General features: G+C 30.7%; 1 protein-coding gene across 1 annotated transcript in view; it reads right to left on the minus strand.

Moving 5' to 3' along the window:
• Positions 1 to 19331, minus strand: part of LOC145327611 (uncharacterized) — a 42728-nt gene that overhangs the window by 11774 nt on the left and 11623 nt on the right. Inside the window, exons 3-12 of the mRNA XM_080171150.1 lie at positions 3568 to 3588; positions 3373 to 3435; positions 2970 to 3026; positions 2490 to 2598; positions 1633 to 1700; positions 1467 to 1534; positions 1185 to 1213; positions 990 to 1082; positions 497 to 528; positions 95 to 212 (exon numbers count right to left, since the gene is read on the minus strand). Of these exons, the coding sequence (XP_080027276.1) occupies positions 95 to 212; positions 497 to 528; positions 990 to 1082; positions 1185 to 1213; positions 1467 to 1534; positions 1633 to 1700; positions 2490 to 2598; positions 2970 to 3026; positions 3373 to 3435; positions 3568 to 3588 (658 nt within the window). The remainder of the gene's footprint in view (positions 1 to 94; positions 213 to 496; positions 529 to 989; positions 1083 to 1184; positions 1214 to 1466; positions 1535 to 1632; positions 1701 to 2489; positions 2599 to 2969; positions 3027 to 3372; positions 3436 to 3567; positions 3589 to 19331) is intronic.

Below are 19331 nucleotides of genomic sequence, written 5' to 3' on the forward strand. Positions count from 1 at the left end.
TATGAAACCAGGTTTGAAAACTGTAATTTTAACTTAAACTTTTATATCCGTTCAATTTAGAAACTAGCACTCTTTCAAATAAAAATGTACTTACTGTTGCCATTATCTGGTTTAAACAACCAGGCTAAACATTTATCATTGTTCTTGCAGAAAAGATAACACTCATCGACATTGGAATAGTATTTATAATCAGCTGTCCTGCCACCTCCCTCCTTGGATAAGAAAAGTATGTATATATTATCAAGTATTAACTCTTAGTAATTAAAACCATTTTTATAAAAAGAACAATATATAATCTTAATCTTTAATAATTGACAAGATCTAGCAGGCATATTGGTTCACACCATAACCATGGAGTTAAATTGGCAACTTTTTTTTTAGATTATGTTTTCTATGGATTTCTATTTTCTATTTGTAACATTCCTTGACCTTACAAGAAGTTTATGAAATCCTTGTAACATTCAGACTAACACCATACCCCCTTTACTTACTGTACCAAAAAACTGACATCAGAAAAACTACAGTCAACTAAACACATTATTATTGATTAAAACATACATTTTATTCGGTATTATCCTCTTAGAAATTTTTTTTTCAATATTAAAAATTTGAGTATCCCCCCCCCCCCCCTCCCCAATAGCAAACTATAAACTCTGGTCGCAGCGCTCAGCTCCCTAGCCTGCCTAGCCGCAGCACTCGGCCCCATTGCCTGCCTAGCCGCAGCGCTCGGCCCCTAGCCTGCCTAGCCGCAGTGCTTGGCTCCCTATATAGCCTAAAACCTAACCTAACCTAAAATAGTTGTTCGTCGGTAGTCGAGGGGGGGGGGAGGGATACAAAATTGAAAAAAAAAATTTCTAAGAAGATAATGCTTATTATTCAATTTCAAAATATAAAGATAATTATGTAATTCATTCATGTTAAAGCAATTTAAAAATTTGGCTTTATTGCAATTAAAATTTTTCCATCCTAAAAATAAAAAAAATGTTTACCAGAAAACTTAGCAGTTACAGAAGCACAAGATTTCTTTGAACTTGGGGTAGCATATTCAGGAAAGTTTATGAGTTGATTTGATGCAAATAAGGCTAAATATTTTTAAAAATATAAATATATATGTGCACTAGTTTTTTTTACCTTTAATATATTTCAAAGAATATTTATAATTATTTTTCAATAATAAACATTACCACTGTTCCCCTCAATCATCCATCCCTCTCTGAAATATGACATTAAACATAAAAAAGTGCAAAATAAACTTGCAACCTTAAAAATGTCAAATGGTTCCTCCAAGGATTTTTCTTTGTGAAATTTTCTTTCTTTAATATTCAACAATTTCAGTTGTAATGATTTCTCATGCTTTGTTTTAGGAGTTATTTGGAAGGCTAAAATTTTTTACCACTTTTACTTAAATGTATTTGAGACTCTACATTTAAATAAAACACAGTTTGCAATAATTATTTTTAACTTACTTTCCAACTTTCAGCTTAGTATCTGGCTCCTCCAAAGAATAAAATGTTCGAGATCTGTACATATTAGACTGAAAAAAGAAAATACATGTATTAGTTCATGCTATTGAAATTACTATGAATTATCAAGAAGAGAAATTTCAAAACTAACCACAAGTTAGTTACCAACCTCTTGGATATAACCCTGATCTGACCAGGTGTCTACAGCAAACAGATGGTCACCTACAGTTATTATTCCTGTAACAATAAAGAAATTAAAATATGCATTCTTAAGATTATTAAAGGGGTAGTTTCACGAAATGCATTTGAACTTAATTTAGTGAACCGCATATTTTATCCTGGTTAAATGGGTAAACTACATTTATATGGCATATATTTGAAATGAATTCAATTTTCTACCACGTAGTTTTTAAAATATCAAGACCTTAAAATTGTCTTTTTTGTGATATATGCAATTTAAAAAGACGATTTTCAAGTCTTGACATTTTAAAAACTATGTGGTAGAAAATTGAAATTTTTTCAAATATATGCCATATAAATGTAGTTTAACCATTTAACCAGGATAAAATATGCGGTTCACTAAATTAAGTTTAAATGCATTTCGTGAAACTACCCCTTTAAAGCTTCAAACTTCCTATATCTACCACCTTTGATTGAAAGACTTTCATAAAACATATCTAAAAAACAATGCCAGGTAATCAATGGAATGAAAATTCATGCATAAATTTTCAAAAATCTTAATCTTTCTCTTGATGTTAAATAGGTCAGTTAAGCTTTTATGAAACATTTGTGAGGATAATTTTATTAGTATTATAATGTATAACTAACTATATAGAATATGTTACATTAAATTTACAAAACTAGGTTTTTACAATTTTACCTGCTTCTAAAACTAACTATGGAGAAAATATAAGAGTGTAACAACTTTTATTCTTTAACAAAAAAAATCATTGTACCTAGTTTTACTAAAACTTCAGAAGAAAGGCTTCATTAACTTTTAATCTGCTTTTAAGGAAAGAAACTTACTGCTTCTGCAATCTTTGCTGAAGATTGGTTCTGTGACTTTTGCAGGATCAGCTCCTCCACAAAATATTGTTTTTAACTGACACCTTCCTGTTTCAGCTGCTTCTGAAGACTTCATTAAAAATAAATTAGAACACAACCCAACTTCACATAACCTTATAAGGTGCATAGCCACTAAGATTGCCCGCAAAATATGCATTTTCTGAGACCTTTTTTATTGATAAATATTTAAATTTAGCTATGAATTTAATTATCTTTAATATAATTTTGGTTCAATCTTTCCATTGTATAATACCCAGGTTTCTAATGGTATAGTAATTAAAAAAAATTTAGTTTTGGCTATAGAACTTCTCTTTACAATATGTAGATTTATATATTACATTCATGTTTAACTAAAATCCTTACATATAATCAGGATTAAATGTCTTGTGAAGCATTTTACAAAATCTAAAACTTTTTAAAAAATCCAACAACAATTCTTACTGTTAAAGTGAATCCATCACATCCTGGTTCCCTTATACACTTAAAGCTGCAACTCATCTTATAAATATATTGATGATAAGATAAATTAAAGAATAGAAATTATAAAAATTATTATTTTTGTTTTTAGATATTTCAGATATGTTTTTATTCTCTGAATGGCCAAGAAAAGTACTCATGTGTCATATTTTTATAATTGTGTATCCAAATAATAATTTGTACAACTTTCTTTACTATAACTACATAACTTTTGCAATCAAATTTTGAAAGTATGTTGCTTTAATAAGATTTGTTGAGGCAATTAGAAAAATATCTTCAATCATCATCAAATATTACATTTAACTCACAGTTATTCGGTGTGAGCTCAAATATGAATATGAGATGAATATAATTTAGTTAAAATTACCTGATTAAAGCCATCTCCAATCTGAACTAAATCAGTTACAGAAGATAACAAAAACTGTTGTTTCTGAAAGCAAAATCTTAGTTATGAGTGTGTATCAGGTCAAAAGGATGTAATACATTCATAAGTTTGATATTGATCGTTGTTCTAATAAAAGATCTTTTGATCTTTCCAAAATGCTGGAAATAGTCAAATTACCTCATATTGTGCATACTTGACCTTCAAACAAAATTTGATAATTAAAATTTTTTTACAAGACTTTCTTTCTGAAACTATGAACCAAAGTTCTATCTACTAGTCCAAATTGAAAAATGAATGTCCAGTTTTACTTGATTTGGCTGTATTTTTTTGCTATTTTTGTGAGCATGACACATGATACCACTATTCAAGCATTCTTTATTACATTACAAAAGAATAAGTACAGGCAACCTGAGTAACAGACTAATAGTGCCTTTAGAAGAAGATCTACCCACTTACCCTAAGAGATCTTCAATTTCATGATGAAAACAGATGCAAGTAAAAGTATTTCTTGCATAATAGACATAGAAAAGTTATCTAGGACATTAGTAACATACTTATCTTAATTTAAGAATCAGGATCTACTGCAGTTCATGGTAAAATATTGCTGGTAAGCAATATTTCTAAAAATCTAGGAATTTTAAAGGCTGCTAGCTACCAAACGGCTGAACGTACAGATCATGCCCACACACTGTTTTAAGCAGCATACAAAGGCCTACAAATAATCTGGAATAGCCATAAATCAATAATGCATAATTATCTCGCAGTGCAGAGAAATGCGCGAAAAAGACCTATTTTACACGGTTTTTTCTTCATTGAAGCTTTCCCTGTGCATAATTGGATCTACATAATTGCTATTTCAGATTATTTGTAGGCCTTCTTATGCCGCTTAAAATGGTGTGCGGGTATGATCTGTACGTTCAGCCATTTGGCAGCTAGCAGCCTTTAAAATTTATAGATTTGTGGAAATATTGCTTACCAGCAATATTTTACCGTGAACTGCAGTAGATCCAAGAATCAATAAATTGAAAGGGATAAATATGATGAAAGAATTATCAGATTTTTGTTCCTGAGAATTTGCCAATGAGAATGCTAAGAACAGCAGAAATTTGAACATTGTTAACCTAAAAATAGGGATCATTTATTTATTCATAATAAAAATCTTTCCGTAAATAACAGTTATTTAGATAACATTAAAGTGACACATGTTATTTAGGTGCCTAAGGTTTAATATTACTAATATTTCTTACCTTCTTTTCAAAGTTGTAATGACCAACTAACTTAGTTCATACTTAAAAAGTCAATACATCAATATTAATCATATGAAAAATTTATGCATTAGGAGTGGTGATTTATCAAACTAGTCTGTTTTACCATCAGAAAATGTTATAATACATTTTATTTTGTTAATTTTTACAGAAAATCTTAATGAAAAAGGAATCTATACAGCCAATTTTCAGATTGATAATAAATATTTAAAGTCTTATTTTAGTCACATGAGCAGGATTTCAAATTTGAAATAAATAATTTTTCTTGGGATTACATGCTGTATAATTTGTAAATTATCATATCATAGGAATAATATTTTTGTGAAATATTAAAATCATATTCATCTATATTAAGATTATACCCCTAATTTAATTTCGACTTTTAATAAATTGGAACAAATTTATATGTCCATATTAACATGCCTTTCTTAAACAGGTCATTTATATTCAAACAAATTAGATATGATTAATAATGCCAATTTTTAACGATGATGTTAATCATAAGAATCATTATTTTTATAAATTCATATAAATTTATTTTACCCCACATTCTTTACTGCTATGTATCATATTAAAGATTTATAATCTATCAAAATTTAAATGGCTAAATTTTATGTTATTTTAAATGCACCTAGCAATAAAATCAAGGACCCTAGTGTGAAATGTAATAATGAAATTTCAATAGAACTTAAATACATACACACTTTAGTCAAAACCTATTATCATTATATTTATTGTTATTTTTACTTCACTTGAACAGCAAGTATTTTAAGTTAAATTGATTAGTCTTTAAAATTTTTGCAATTATTAGATCTCAAATTTAAGTGTATTATGATTATTCATAATTAATCTTGGCAGGATTAATCACATAAAATTCCTTAGAAATTTTGTTTAAAATTAAGATTAATGGACAGTTATTTATTTTAAGCTAAGAAAAATTTTCTGAAATATATCAGAAATAAAAGGATAGGTCAATGATAAATTTTTTTCTTTTATCCAAATCTTAAATTTCCTAGGCTATGGGTTTCTTATCCTTTCAAAGAACATAGAAGAATTTGTGAGATTAGGAAAAGTGCAAGTGAAAATAATTTTAAAAGATGATATTATTTTTAATGTATTACTCTTATTTTTTTTTCTTTTGACTCTAGGGGCGTGGTGATGCTTCAGGCACAAGTCCTCTCCACGTCACCATTGAACATACACTGCATTTTAAATTGCAGTGTAATACGCTCAATTGTTTAGGGTATCAACACCCCCAGACAACTAACCCTTGAACGACCTTTGTCTGAGAAGACCTACCTGTGCATGGTAATGAGTTGTGTCTGTTTTGGGCCATGGCATTCCCCGTACTCTAACTATTTATGTTGTGCATATGACATAGTAGCAATGGGAACCATTTTTAATGTCTTTAGTTATGAGGCGGTGTCAAACTGAGATTCAAACCTATCACCATCCTGACAACGAGCAGTTGTGCTACATGTTGAGCCATGGTTGCGGGTTGTCACTCATATTTAAAAGGACAAATTTAAAAGTCAGGAATCTTAAAACCAATTTTTTTCAGGGAAAAGAGTGCTCCATAAAAAAAAATCTAATTTTGATTGATTTTCCACTACAGTGTCCATTTCTCTCTGAATTTGAAAAAAAATATCATATTTATCACTATCAATATGGTAAAATTATATATAAATCATCCTTAAAACACTATTAACATATAATTAGGAAATACCATTCTTGTCCACTGTTTTATATATTGGTTACTGGTATATATTAAGGTCTGGCCGGATTTCCGGCAATATTCAATATCTCGCTGGATACCGGATATCCAGCAATATAATCTTTTATATTTTACAACGTAAATCTCTGCTTTTTAAAAAATTTCAAATGGCTGTAATTTTATTATTATTAAAGCTAGAAGAACACTATTTTTTTATTAGAAATATCAAAACATAAATTTTGGGGATGGCAGCTGTACTTGGCAGCTGCCAGCCGCAGCAACTTCATTTGTATTGTATGACGTCATGCTTCTAAATTTTCATATTGAAACCTATTAGAGCACATCAATTAGATTTTGTCTGAGTCTTCAATTAAAAAAAATAGTTTTATTGCAATAATTTAAAAAAATATCTTATATTTATGTTAGAAACACCCAGCGATCTAAGGGGATAAGACAATGGCCGATTAATGTACATACCCAATGATGATACACAAAATAACCTCGTCTGTAGATTACAATTAGTGGTTGTAACACTATGACACTCAACTTATTCAACTAACTCAAATCAAAATCCAATAAAAGTCAACAATGTTGTTAAGAAAATGAATGAGAAAGCGTTATTATAAAACTTTGGGGACTATTGTAATAACTCATCCCCAGTGTCAAACTATTCAGAGGTTTTGTGATTCTGTCCAGGGACCATAGGGATAAGACAATAGACGAAAAGTTAATGTAAACCCCTTACTAAGATAGATAAAGTTATCTTTTTTATGGATTATTATCATTGGGTGATAAGTTTGGCCACAACAAAGCAACATTACATTGCAACAAAACCAAGCAATCAGACACACATTCATTTTTTAATTTTTGAAAGATTCAGGACATTAAACTAGTCCCCAAAGTTTTCTTATTAGTTGGCTTAAAAACTTTGGGGTCTTTAGTGAAAATTGATTGTTTGCTTCAAGTGTTCAAACAATTAAGCCAGTAATGTTATGCTACATAAAGAGTAATTTTGTGTATCATAAGAAATAAATCATAAAAAATATTTAGGGGGCAAATATAGAGGTCGTCAATTTTACTATATGTTGCATTCCAACGACAGTTGAAAACAATGTATAGGTTTGGTGATTTAAAAAAAATTTATTTCGTTATTGGTATAAGGTGACTAAATATGCTGCTGTTTTTCTAAAATATTTCTAGTACCGAATCTACTCTAAATTCGAAGAGTTCGTCTTTCTGTATATTTGGTGTTTTCAAAGTTTTGAGGTTAATAGTATCAAGATTAATTTCCTTTGTTCTGAGCATCAAGTATGTAATTAACTTTGACCGTTAGTCTGTCAGTCATCATACAAAATATGATATAAAAATATATATGAGGTTTTATGATTTTTTTCTCTCCAATAAATCTATTCTTGATTTTGATAAATGATCTTTAAATATCCTCCATCCGAATTCTTATCCATGATAATTTTATTCTTTGCTACTAATGGATGTTGTCATCCTTGATTTTTAGAATTTAGAATTTTTTATTTTCTTTAGAATTATTTGCAAATGACAGAAATAAATAATAAAAATAACATCTGTATCTTAATTAATTCCAATTAGGTCAATCCAAAATTGCAGTTATAAAAAAATAGATAATATCATCCATAAAAGCAAAGCTTAACAAATCAGAAAGTCAGACAAACGAACAGTAACAAACTTTAAAATATTTTGAACATTTGCATGTACTGTCCTTTCAAACTATTGAATATTTAGAATATTTCTATGTACTGTCCTTTAGAACTATTGAACATTTAAAATATTCAAATATACTGTCCTTTTAAACAATTGAATATTTGATTTGGACTGTTCTTTTGAACTATCAAATATTGAATATTTAGAATCATTAAATGAACCGCCTTTTTAACTATTGAATATTTAAATCTATTGTCCTTTTTAACGATTGAATAATTAGAACATATGAAATTACTGTACCTTTTAACAATTGAATATTCAGAATATTTGAAATTACTGTCCTTTTATATTATTTAATATTCAGAATTTTTACATGTACTGTCCTTTTAAAATATTGAATATTTACAATATTTTCATATACTGTCCTTTTGAACTATTGAAGCATTGAATTTGAAGGTAATGTAAAAGCAATATATCTGAATACACATAAGTATTATCAGAGAGATCTGAAGGAAAAAGACAATGGGCAATAATTTAATGTGCATCCCCAATGAAAATATATAAATGTATGTCTATAGATTTCAATAAGTGGTTGAAATGTTTGGACACTTAATTTAATGAACCGGGCAATTAAAATTCAACTAAAGTCCCCATAGTTTGTTAGCAATGAATAAGAAAACTGTGTTTTAAAACTTTGGGGGCTAGTTTAATAAACAGACCAATGTCCCCCTCCCCCTCCCTGCTTTTAACCACATATAGTTCACAGTACAGTTTAAAGTATGTATATTGTGTAAGTATGTAATTTAGTGGTTACGCCCCTAGTAGTAGAGTTTCTTTAGAAAAATGTTAAAGTGCAGATGTGAATTTGACAGTAAAACTTTGTTTATGACAGTCAAATCAATGTGTTTATGACGGTAGTATCACTGTATTTTTTCTAGTGGTAAATCTGCCATGTACCCGTTTTTAAGGGTGTATTTTCTTAGGGGCGGTGGTCTTAGCGAGATCATTCGGTGCACACAAAAAGACATACTGTTACTTTTATATATGGATAATAATATCTCATTTATATTTTATATTTTATCTATCAATATATTAAATTTATTGTATGCATCTATTTAAATTGTATCTGTGTATATATATATTGAGTTTAAAACATGTTCATGTGTAAGTATATTTTATTTCTAGAGTGATACAAAAATATAAAAGGATAACAGCATTTATAAAAGCGAAGCTTTAAAACGGTAGGATAAATGAAAAATAACACTTGTAGAGTGTCATAAATTAATAAAAAGAATATGAATGTAAGAGTTGAATCAATATTTTAATTAAATTTATTGCAAAACTGCTTAATTACTGGATACTGTCTAAGGCCATACTTACATTTTTAGGACAAGTTATAGAGATGCTTCATTTTACCTTGTTTTTATAGAAATCAGTATTCCAAAATCAGATGAATAGAATAATTATAAAAGAAAATTTAAAATCAACATGTTTTAAATGGACTACAGACATAATGTTAACAATTATAGATTTGCTACATTTTCTAAATCTTTTACAGGAATCACCATGTCAATTGTTATATGCTAAAAATAATGATAAAAGCTCTAGTTACGGACTTTTAATTTTAATAATCGTGGAAAATAGTCTTTAATACAATGCTTTGCATGATTATTTAGTAAGGCTACTGAGAACTGGATCTAATACATTGGATATTAATCGGTTTTAATGCCATGCTGGTAATATAATTTTGAAGCACCCCCAATAGTCCATTTTGTGTTTATGGGTTTCCTATAAAATTACATTTTCTATAAGCTTTACATACACATGGCCTTTAGTGCATTGCTAAAATAGAGCAGGGATTTAAAGGGATAAGCCAATCATGATTCACAAAATTACCCCATCTGTAGATTAGAATTAGTGTTTGAAACGTTTAATGACTGAACTTAATAAACCAACCAATCAAAATTCCATAAAAGTCCCCAAAGTTATTGATCCAACAAATATGAACATTTTATCAAACTTTGGGGACTAGTTTTATAAACATTCTAATGTCCACCCTCTCCCTGACATTGCTCAAATAAAAGTGAGGAGGGAAGGGAGGGGCTATTGGAATTAAAATTACACTGGTCCCCTAAGTCATATTAACATGCTATTTTTTTTGTTGGCTGAAAACTTTAAAATTTGAATATTTTTTTAGGTTGATTTAAATTAGAAGTGTCCAAACTTTTCAACCAATAATTTAATCTACCAGAGGTAGCAGTTTGTTTATTAGCATTGGTAATTATCGTTAATTGTCTTTTTCTTTAAGATCCCTAAAAAGAGAACTTTATTGTCAAATAATAATAATAATAGACAATAAATTGATGTAAATTTTCAATGATGATGCACAAAAATACCTCTTTAGACGGTCAAAAAAAATGTAAGACTAGTTGCACATATATCTTAGGAATGTTCACTGAAATTTAAGCTGTATCTTTAATAGCAGCCTAGAAAATTACATTTTCCCTAAAGCATTACAGACTAACTGACGGACAAAGTAAAATAGAGAAATAAAAGTTTCAAATTGAATAATTCCTTTCCTAAATGAATAAGATTAAGTTCTTTGAAAATGAAAAAAAAGTTATTTCCTGGCGGCTCAACTCAAAATTATCCAATCAAACTTTTGTTTTGATGTTTCAGACGTTTTTGAAATAAAACAAGGATGACATTGTCATAAGACAGCAATTCATATTTGAAAAAAAGATGGAAAGGAAAATAGTCTGTTTATTACATTAGTCCCCAAAGTTTTATAATTACCTTTTTATTGACTTATCAACTTTGGGAACTGTTAATGGTTGATTCATTAAGTTGAGTGTACAAACGGATTCAAACATTAATTGTAACCTACAGAAGTAACCCGCGACCGTGGCTCAACACGTAGCGCATCCGCTCGTCGTCGGAAAGGTGATAGGTTCGAATCTCGGTCCGACACCGCGTCATAACTAAAGACGTTAAAAATGGTTCCCACTGCTACTATGTCAGATGCGTGACGTATATAGTTAGAGTGGGGGGGAGTCTTTAACTCTTTAACCTACAGAAGTGGTAATTTTGTTAATCATCATTGGAAAAAATACAGCAACTTATAGGACATTGTCTTAGGAAAAATTTTTTGAGGCTTTTGAAATATAACAAGGATGAAACTCTTCAAAGAAGTGAATAAAGATTTTCCTCTGAATAGCGCAGCAAGAATAAGATGTTAATGAAATGACAGATACTAGTAAATAAATGGCACAAATATGAAACTTTACTTGAAATTTTTGATGCAATAATTTTTGGCCCCACCAAACATCCATCTTTATCCAGGTAATATTATTAACCCTTACAGATCGGGCCCCAATTCCCACCTTAATAGATCGGGGGGGGGGGGGGGGCTAATTTAGATCCCCCCCCCTCTATCTCGGCTCTTGTTAGAGATAGAGACGTAAAATTTTTTTCTGGTGGTTCATGTGTATTTTAATATTAGAGAAAATTACTTTTCTAGTCAGAGCGGCCAGACCGCTCCTTAGCCACTTTTTAGCGGCCAGCCGCTTAATATTAAAACAGCTGTAGAGCGGCCAATTTTAAAGCTAGGATAACCAAATTTTAGGACAAACTTTTATTTTTCATAACAAAAATCGTCGAAAAACGGAAAATAACAGAAACAGCCATTTTCGGCGGTTGCGGCAGTAAAACGGCGGTTGGCGGCGCCAATTAATATTTTTATCTGTTTCTTATCATAATAAAAGACTAGATAAAAAATTTGGCTGGCCTAGAGCTGTTTTGAAATTCGGCGGCTGGCAGCTTGAAAACTACAGGTAGGAAATAGAAAATCAGTAAAAATTGGTCAAGGAGTGGTCAAGGAGTGGTCAAACGGTCATAACTTTACTATTCACGGAAGTTCATTATTACTCAAGGACAAAAAATCGCTCATAAAATCGGTCATGGAGCGGTCAAATGGTCAAACGGTCATAACACCACTTTTCTCAGATGTTCATTGATATCCAAGTATTCACCCAAAAAAATTTTAGGTCTCTACCTCATACACAAAAATCATAATGTAAAAATTAAGATTTTTTTAATAATTTTATCTAATTTTGATGCCACCTAACTGACTTTGACTGGACACCACGACCGACACAGACCAGAAATCCTTATAAAATCAACTCTTGCCGACGTATAATTACTAAACTTAAAAAGGCATGAAGTCACAGCTCTCTATCTTACCTACAAAAAAAATGACATTGAAAAAAACTAAATCTAAATCAGCCTCCCCCCCCCCCCCCCCCCGATCTGTAAGGGTTAAAGGTGCAAAAAATACTAAACAACATTCTTTTTACTCCAAACTGAAAATAACATTGAAAATAAGTCTTTTTTACCTTAAAAAGGCCTTGACAGGAATACTTTATACAGTCTGCTAACTTTGAATTAGGTTAAATAAGAAATTTTGCTTTATATTTTTTAAAGTGAAGCTTTTCTATAATTAGGGTCGGTCTATACGTTCTTCTGTACGTACATCCGTCCAGAACGGATAGCTTTTGTCGTTAATTTAGAATGTTGAAATTGCTCTATCGATTTTAGACTTTGCAGGATGATTCTATAATCATTACCAGAACGTCCATTTTAAACAAGTTGATTTTTTTTTACTTATTAACAACAAAATTTTATGTGATTTAATTATTAGATTGATCTGATTTTTGTTATACTGATTCATGAGACAACAAAGTACAGTATTATAAGCGAAACAGCTCTATAATCAAGTATGTCCATTTTCAACAAGCAGTTTTTCGACTCTTATACATTTATATTCTGATTATTCAGTTACGACACTATACAAGTGTTAATGTCCGTTTGTCATAACGTTTCACTTTTATGGATGTTGCCATCCTTGTTTAAAGAAAAATATTAAATGCTCATATGTAAAGATTATAAGGTAGTAGTAGCTACGCTCCTAAAAAATATATATGCACAAAACCGCCTACATGACGTCAAAAACACTCATCCTCCCCAAGGATCTAAAGGGATAAGACAATGGCCAATATACTGATGTTCATCCCCAATGTTCATACACAAAATGACCCCTTCTGTAGATTTAATTTAGTAGGTGAAACGTTTAGACACTTAACTTAATGAACCAAGGAATCAAAATCAAAAGTCCTCGAGGTTGTTCAGCCAACAAATAAAAAAACATTATTATAAGACTTTGGGGACTAGTGTAATAAACAGTTTAAAGTTCCCTTCCTCCCAAAATTTTGTAACATTTCCGTTGGTAAATGCAGGGATAAGACAATGGACGATCACTTGATTTTCACTTCCAAAAATTGTTAATGTTGCTTATATCATTCTCCTTTACAGTGTAGCTTCTCATAGGTCCTGGGACGGTTTTTGGCCATTTTTGGGAAGCCTACCATCATGCATCACCCCCTCTCTACATTTTTCCTTATTTTGTATTTTCATTGCAATAGATGGGTTTTGGGAGGGATAAACCATCTAAAATCATTTTGTAACACTTTACTGTTCTTAAATCTTTTCAAATCAAATTCCCCTTTGTAGCTTATGCAAAACTTGATCTTTTCTAGGGGGGAAGAGACATTGGACTATAAATTACTTTGGTACCCAAAGTTTTATACTGTCCGTTGAATTTTGATTAGCTGGTTCAAAAATACTAGTGCTTAAACTTTTCAAGCAATAAATTTGATGTTTAGAAGATGTAATTTTGAGTATCATTATTGGGTACATACATTAATTTATAGGCCATTGTCTTATCCCTTTAGATCCCTGTTCATTTTCCCAAGATATTGCGAGTACACAAATTTGATATTTGTAAGTTGATTAAAGATCTTTATCTCAAAGAAATACGTTGTCAATTTAATTTTGAAATCATATTATTTTCTCGTAGAAACAAAGATGACAGCATCCATAAAAGCGAAGCTCTATAATCAGAAGGAAGGACAAACGAACTTAATAGGCAGAATATTAATCTATATAAGTCTAAACAAAATTGTTCTTGAATTTGTTGCTAGATTGCATAAATACAGAAAACAGTAAAAGGAAATACTTTTACTGTTTAAGATTTGGATAGAGATGCCTAACTTATAATATTGTACCTTGTTGTCCTAGGAATCATTTTTTCTAAAAATCAGATAAAAAGGGTATTTATATCATACGAAAAGTTGTTGTAAAAAAATCTGCATGTTTTAGACGGACTTTATGTAACGATTATAGAGTTGCTATCCTCTCGAAATCGGACCTAACTGTTGTAGGAATCATCAATTTAGATTCGATAAGACAATACTAACATGTATTAATTAATTAGTACAGACGGACAAGGCCTTATTATAAAAAAGCTTTGCTTTTAAAAACCTATAATTTTGTTGTAAAATATGTCTTAGTCACAGATTTATTGATAGATAAATATACTCTTTCATCGTAAAAGACAAAATATGTTTTATTGATCTGTAGCGAAATCTACTCTAATACGTTTTCTGTATGTACGTCAGTAACAGTAACAAGCCCTTTCAACTCCACAGGGGGAGCATAGGCCGCTGACAATTTGTCAGTGTTTCTGTATGTGGCTCTTTTATGGATATGGGATATGGGTTGTCTACCCTAAGCCCTATGATTAAGCTGTAAATTGTTCATTTGCCCATCAGACAACCAACCCTTTGAATGCACGAACTTTCTTTGAGAAGTCATGGCAGTGAGTTGTGCCTGGTTTGGGCCAAGGCATTTCTCCTACTCTAACTATTTATGTCGATTACCTGACATAGCAGCAGTAGGAACGACGACCCGACGAGCGGATGCGCTATGTATTGAGCCACGGTCGTACCCTTCCCAAAAATAGCTATAAACCTTCCCAGACTTATAAGAAGCTATATTGTAAAATTATTGGTTCAGCGGTTAGCGATGACCTTCGTTACAGACAAAGATCGTGTTACTTTTATATTTTAGAATAAGTAACCTTTTAATCAAAGAGATAGGGGACAATGGGGTGCTTATTACACTAGTCACCAAAGTGTTATATTAATTTTATTTTTATTCTTTGGCTTAACAACTTTGTGGAATTTATTAGATTTTGATTGCTTGGTTCATTAAGTTGAGTGTCAACCCTAAAAAAGGGGTAATTTTTGTATCATCAATGGGGATGTAAATTAATTTATCGGCTATTGTCTTATCCCTTTAGATCCCTGGTTGTTACTCCACTTTTATGGATATTGTTATTCTAGTTATAAAACCTATTAGGACCTTCGTCATGAGAAGCTACATTGTAAAGGGGATCCATATCGGTTCAGCGATTTGCGAAATCCTTCAGGACAGACGCCTACTACTTTATATGATAGGATTGTCAAATAGTAAAAATGAAATAATCAGGTAGGGAGGGGACAATGGGCTGATTATTACGCTGGTCCTCAAGGATTTTAAAATAATGTTTTCTTATTAACATTATCAACTTTGAGGACTTTTATTAAATTTTGATTGCTTAGTTAATTTGAGTGTCAACCATTAAAAAAAGGGGGTATTTTTTATCATCAATGGGGATATACAACAATTTATTAGCCCTTGTCATATCCCTTTAGATCCCTGGTTGTTACTTCACTTTTATGGATGTTGTTATTCTAGTTATGAATCATCTCGGGACCTATGAGAAGCTTCATTGTAACGAAGGTCCATATCGGTTGAGCGATTAGCGAGATCCTTCGGTACACACAGACACATACATACAAACACAGATCCTGTTACTTTTATACAAGGATAGCCAAATAGGTCTAAAAAATAAAATAATCTTTTAGAATAAAAGTAACCTTCGAATACCCAAACTTCTACTAAGTCTTTAAAGTTATATCATCATTAAACTTTTCTTTTTAAAAAGCGAAGCTTTTCTATAATTAGGGTTGGTCCTTCTGTCAATAATGAAAAGCTCTTATTTAATTTTTTAGCATGTTAGAATAATCCTATCGATTAAAAATTTGGCATGACAATTCCTGTAACATTTAGGGATGATTTATTAGGTATAATATTTATTGTCCTATAATGATTCCTAGGACACCAAGGTGTAATATTATACGCAAAGCATCTATATATAATCAAGTCCTAAAAATGTAAGTTTGTCCTTTAACAGTATCCTGTATTTTAGCAATTTTGCATTCCAATTTATATACAATTCTAAATTTGAAACTCAACATGTGTTAATGTTCGTTTGTCCTACAGTCCGATTTAACAGCCTTGCTTTTATGAATTTTGTCATCCTTGTTATATTATATTAAGTTCTTACTTCTTACACAATTAAAGTTTGAAGAAAAGAAAAAACCTCTGAAATTTGGCCGCGTACTCCAACCTATAAGATTAAACTTTCACAAGGACTATACTTTCTAGAATGGCTGAGAAACCGATTTAATATCCGCTGGATCAGAACCGTTGATTATACTAAAATATCATGTATTGTATCGTATTATAGACAATTTTTCACAAATATTAAATAAAAGTAATACCAGTTTTGTTAAACCGGGACTATGGCCCGTCAATGCTAACAAGACTGGTTTAAATCTTATAATTTTTATTTTAATATCTGCGGAGAACGATACAATTCGATAATTAACTATACAAAGTAGCGCAGCAACAAGAAATGGCCGATGAATTGGTGTACATCCCATTCTCGTATTTTGTTTTATTTATTATTTTAGATCAGGTAAGGTTATATTGGGTACTGGGTAGCCTTGCAGGGTTTTAACGCTGCAGATTTAAATCATACAAGGTTTGGTTCTCCCACATGGGTTAGGTAAATAGAAAAAAATAACACCCAACTTTATCTATCTTTAATTAATTTAAAAATAAGGGGGATTGTTATATGTATCATTTTATAGATGGTTAATTACTATCAAAAAAGATAATTTATTCTATCATATAACAGTAGTAAGGTTTTTTGGATGTAGCTAAAGATTTTGAAAACTTCTCAACTGATTAGGTTCTTCATGATGGGAAAGCTTCAAATTGATCACGGAACGGTTCTTTTAATTTAATATTTATATTAAAGCCTACGTATGGTTTTATGCCATTTTCTCTCTCTCCCTCTCCCTAAGCACCTTAATGTTAGAAGCGCAGCCGCTAGTACTTATATCAAAGTAAGAAGGGATGTACGGACATACATGCCCTGAATAAAGAATAGCTTTGCTTCTAAAATTTCTACTTCTATTCAAGTTTCTGTTAGCATTTTTAAGGCCTAAGTTCTTAGATATACATTTGGGAAGTTTAGCAAAAAAACTCAGAATTTGGCTGGCCTAGTTAAAACATTGAAATGGCCTTTAAACAAGGATGACAATATCCCATAATAGAATATAATAAATGTGTAGAATTTAAGCGTTAATTGTTAGAAAAGGAAGGACTAACGAAACAGAATATGAATTAAAAAGTCTAAACAAAATTGTACATAAATTTTTGCAAAACTATGTTTTAAATGGACGTACAGACGTAGAATTTCTGGTAACGATTATAGATTTGCTACGCTTTCTAAATCGTAGCTACTTTTATAGGAATCATCATCTAAGTTTGAATTTAATTGGATAATTCTAACATGTATAGATTAACAAAAAGAGCCAGCTACTAAAAAAATTACAATTTTTTTTATAAAAATGATCGTTTTGATTTACATTATAGATACATGCCAAAAATGGACATATTTACTTTTGTGTATAGGTACAGAATTGTACCTATCTGTTACAGGAATCGTCATGTAAAATTTAAATTTTCAAATGTATGGCTTCTTACTCATATTATATAACTTGGAAAAAAACGTTCGAACATTAATGTAATGTAATTCGAGGGGGCATAAGCTATATGACCCTGTCCTGATTTTGTATTAGCTAATAGTGTCGCAAATATAAACATAGGTCCCTCCAAAAGAATTAAAGGATATTTTCTAGCAGACAAAGAAAGTAAACACTAATAGGGCCAGTTAGTTGTTTTGATTATACATCTATACTTATACATTCATTGGTCGGACACATATCTTAACAAAGATAAAAAGTTGAACTAATTTAAACTTTTCACCTCTCTCTCTCTCTCTCTCTCTCTCTCTCTCTCTCTCTCTCTCTCTCTCTCTCTCTCTCTCTGTCTCTCTCTCTATATATATATATATATCTCTCTCTCTCTCACTCACTCTCTCTTCCTCTCCTTATTTCAACAAGGATGAAATCATTCATAAAAACGAAGCTTAACAATTTAGACGGACTTACGAACATTGTTAAATATTTATTTTACTATTGTTATTATAATTTTATATGAAATCAGCAAAGGAAAAAATAGATACATAATTTGAAACTAACAAAACTAGTATCAATCTTATGATTTTAATTTTAGTATTCGTAGAAAAATACAAAATACAATGCTATGGGTATGGGTAAGAACCAGTTCTAATCCTGTGGATATGAATCGGTTTCGAAGACATACAGGAAAAGCTATTACTAATATATCTATCTATTTCATTTCTAATTTTCTTTCATCTTAATTTTTACAAGAATTTGTTTAAAGTTGGCTGCCCTAAGCTACAAGTTTAAACCAAAAGTTCCACGAATATTTTCTCAGGGATCTAAAGGGATAAGACAATGGCCAATATATTGATGTACATCTTCAATGATGATGTTTATTCTCTAGATAACACTTATTGGTTGAAGCGTTTGGACACTCAACTTAATGAACTAACCAATTAAAATACAAAAATGTTCCCAATTTTCTCCATCTAGTAAGATGTTATGAAAATACTTTACATACTACAATTTCACTGCATCATAAAAGAAATACGTTAAAAAAACGATGTACATTCCCAATTTGAAAAAACAAATTTACAAATTTATGTAAGTTATTATTTGGAAACTGTTGGCCCATATAAAATGAAAATATCCAAATTTTTAAAGCTAGCAAATAAGCGAAAATGTTTTAAAAGTTTGGTTACCTGTAATATTTAAAGTCGAATGTCCCATCTCTCCTAGGAAAGTATGGAGGGCCAATACCAAAATTTATTTTCAAGTCACCACTTCCATTTACAATATTTTGCAGGGTTCGGCAGACGCGCATCTGCTCTCTGTAGGCCGCAAATCAACATTTTACAATTTTAAAAATCAGCTGAAATTCTAAACCTGAATTTATTATTGCAATAATACCTCTTTGCAAAAAAATGTAGGCACTCAAACGGGTAAATTTAAATCTTTGTCGCGGCTGACGCACGGCTGCCGAGCCTTGGAATATTTTGTTGAAATTCTATATGAAAACACATCCTG

The sequence above is a fragment of the Acartia tonsa genome, chromosome 9 (assembly GCF_053477335.1).
Source record: "Acartia tonsa isolate MP-2025a chromosome 9, ASM5347733v1, whole genome shotgun sequence".
NCBI classification, from domain to species: Eukaryota; Metazoa; Arthropoda; class Copepoda; order Calanoida; family Acartiidae; genus Acartia; species Acartia tonsa.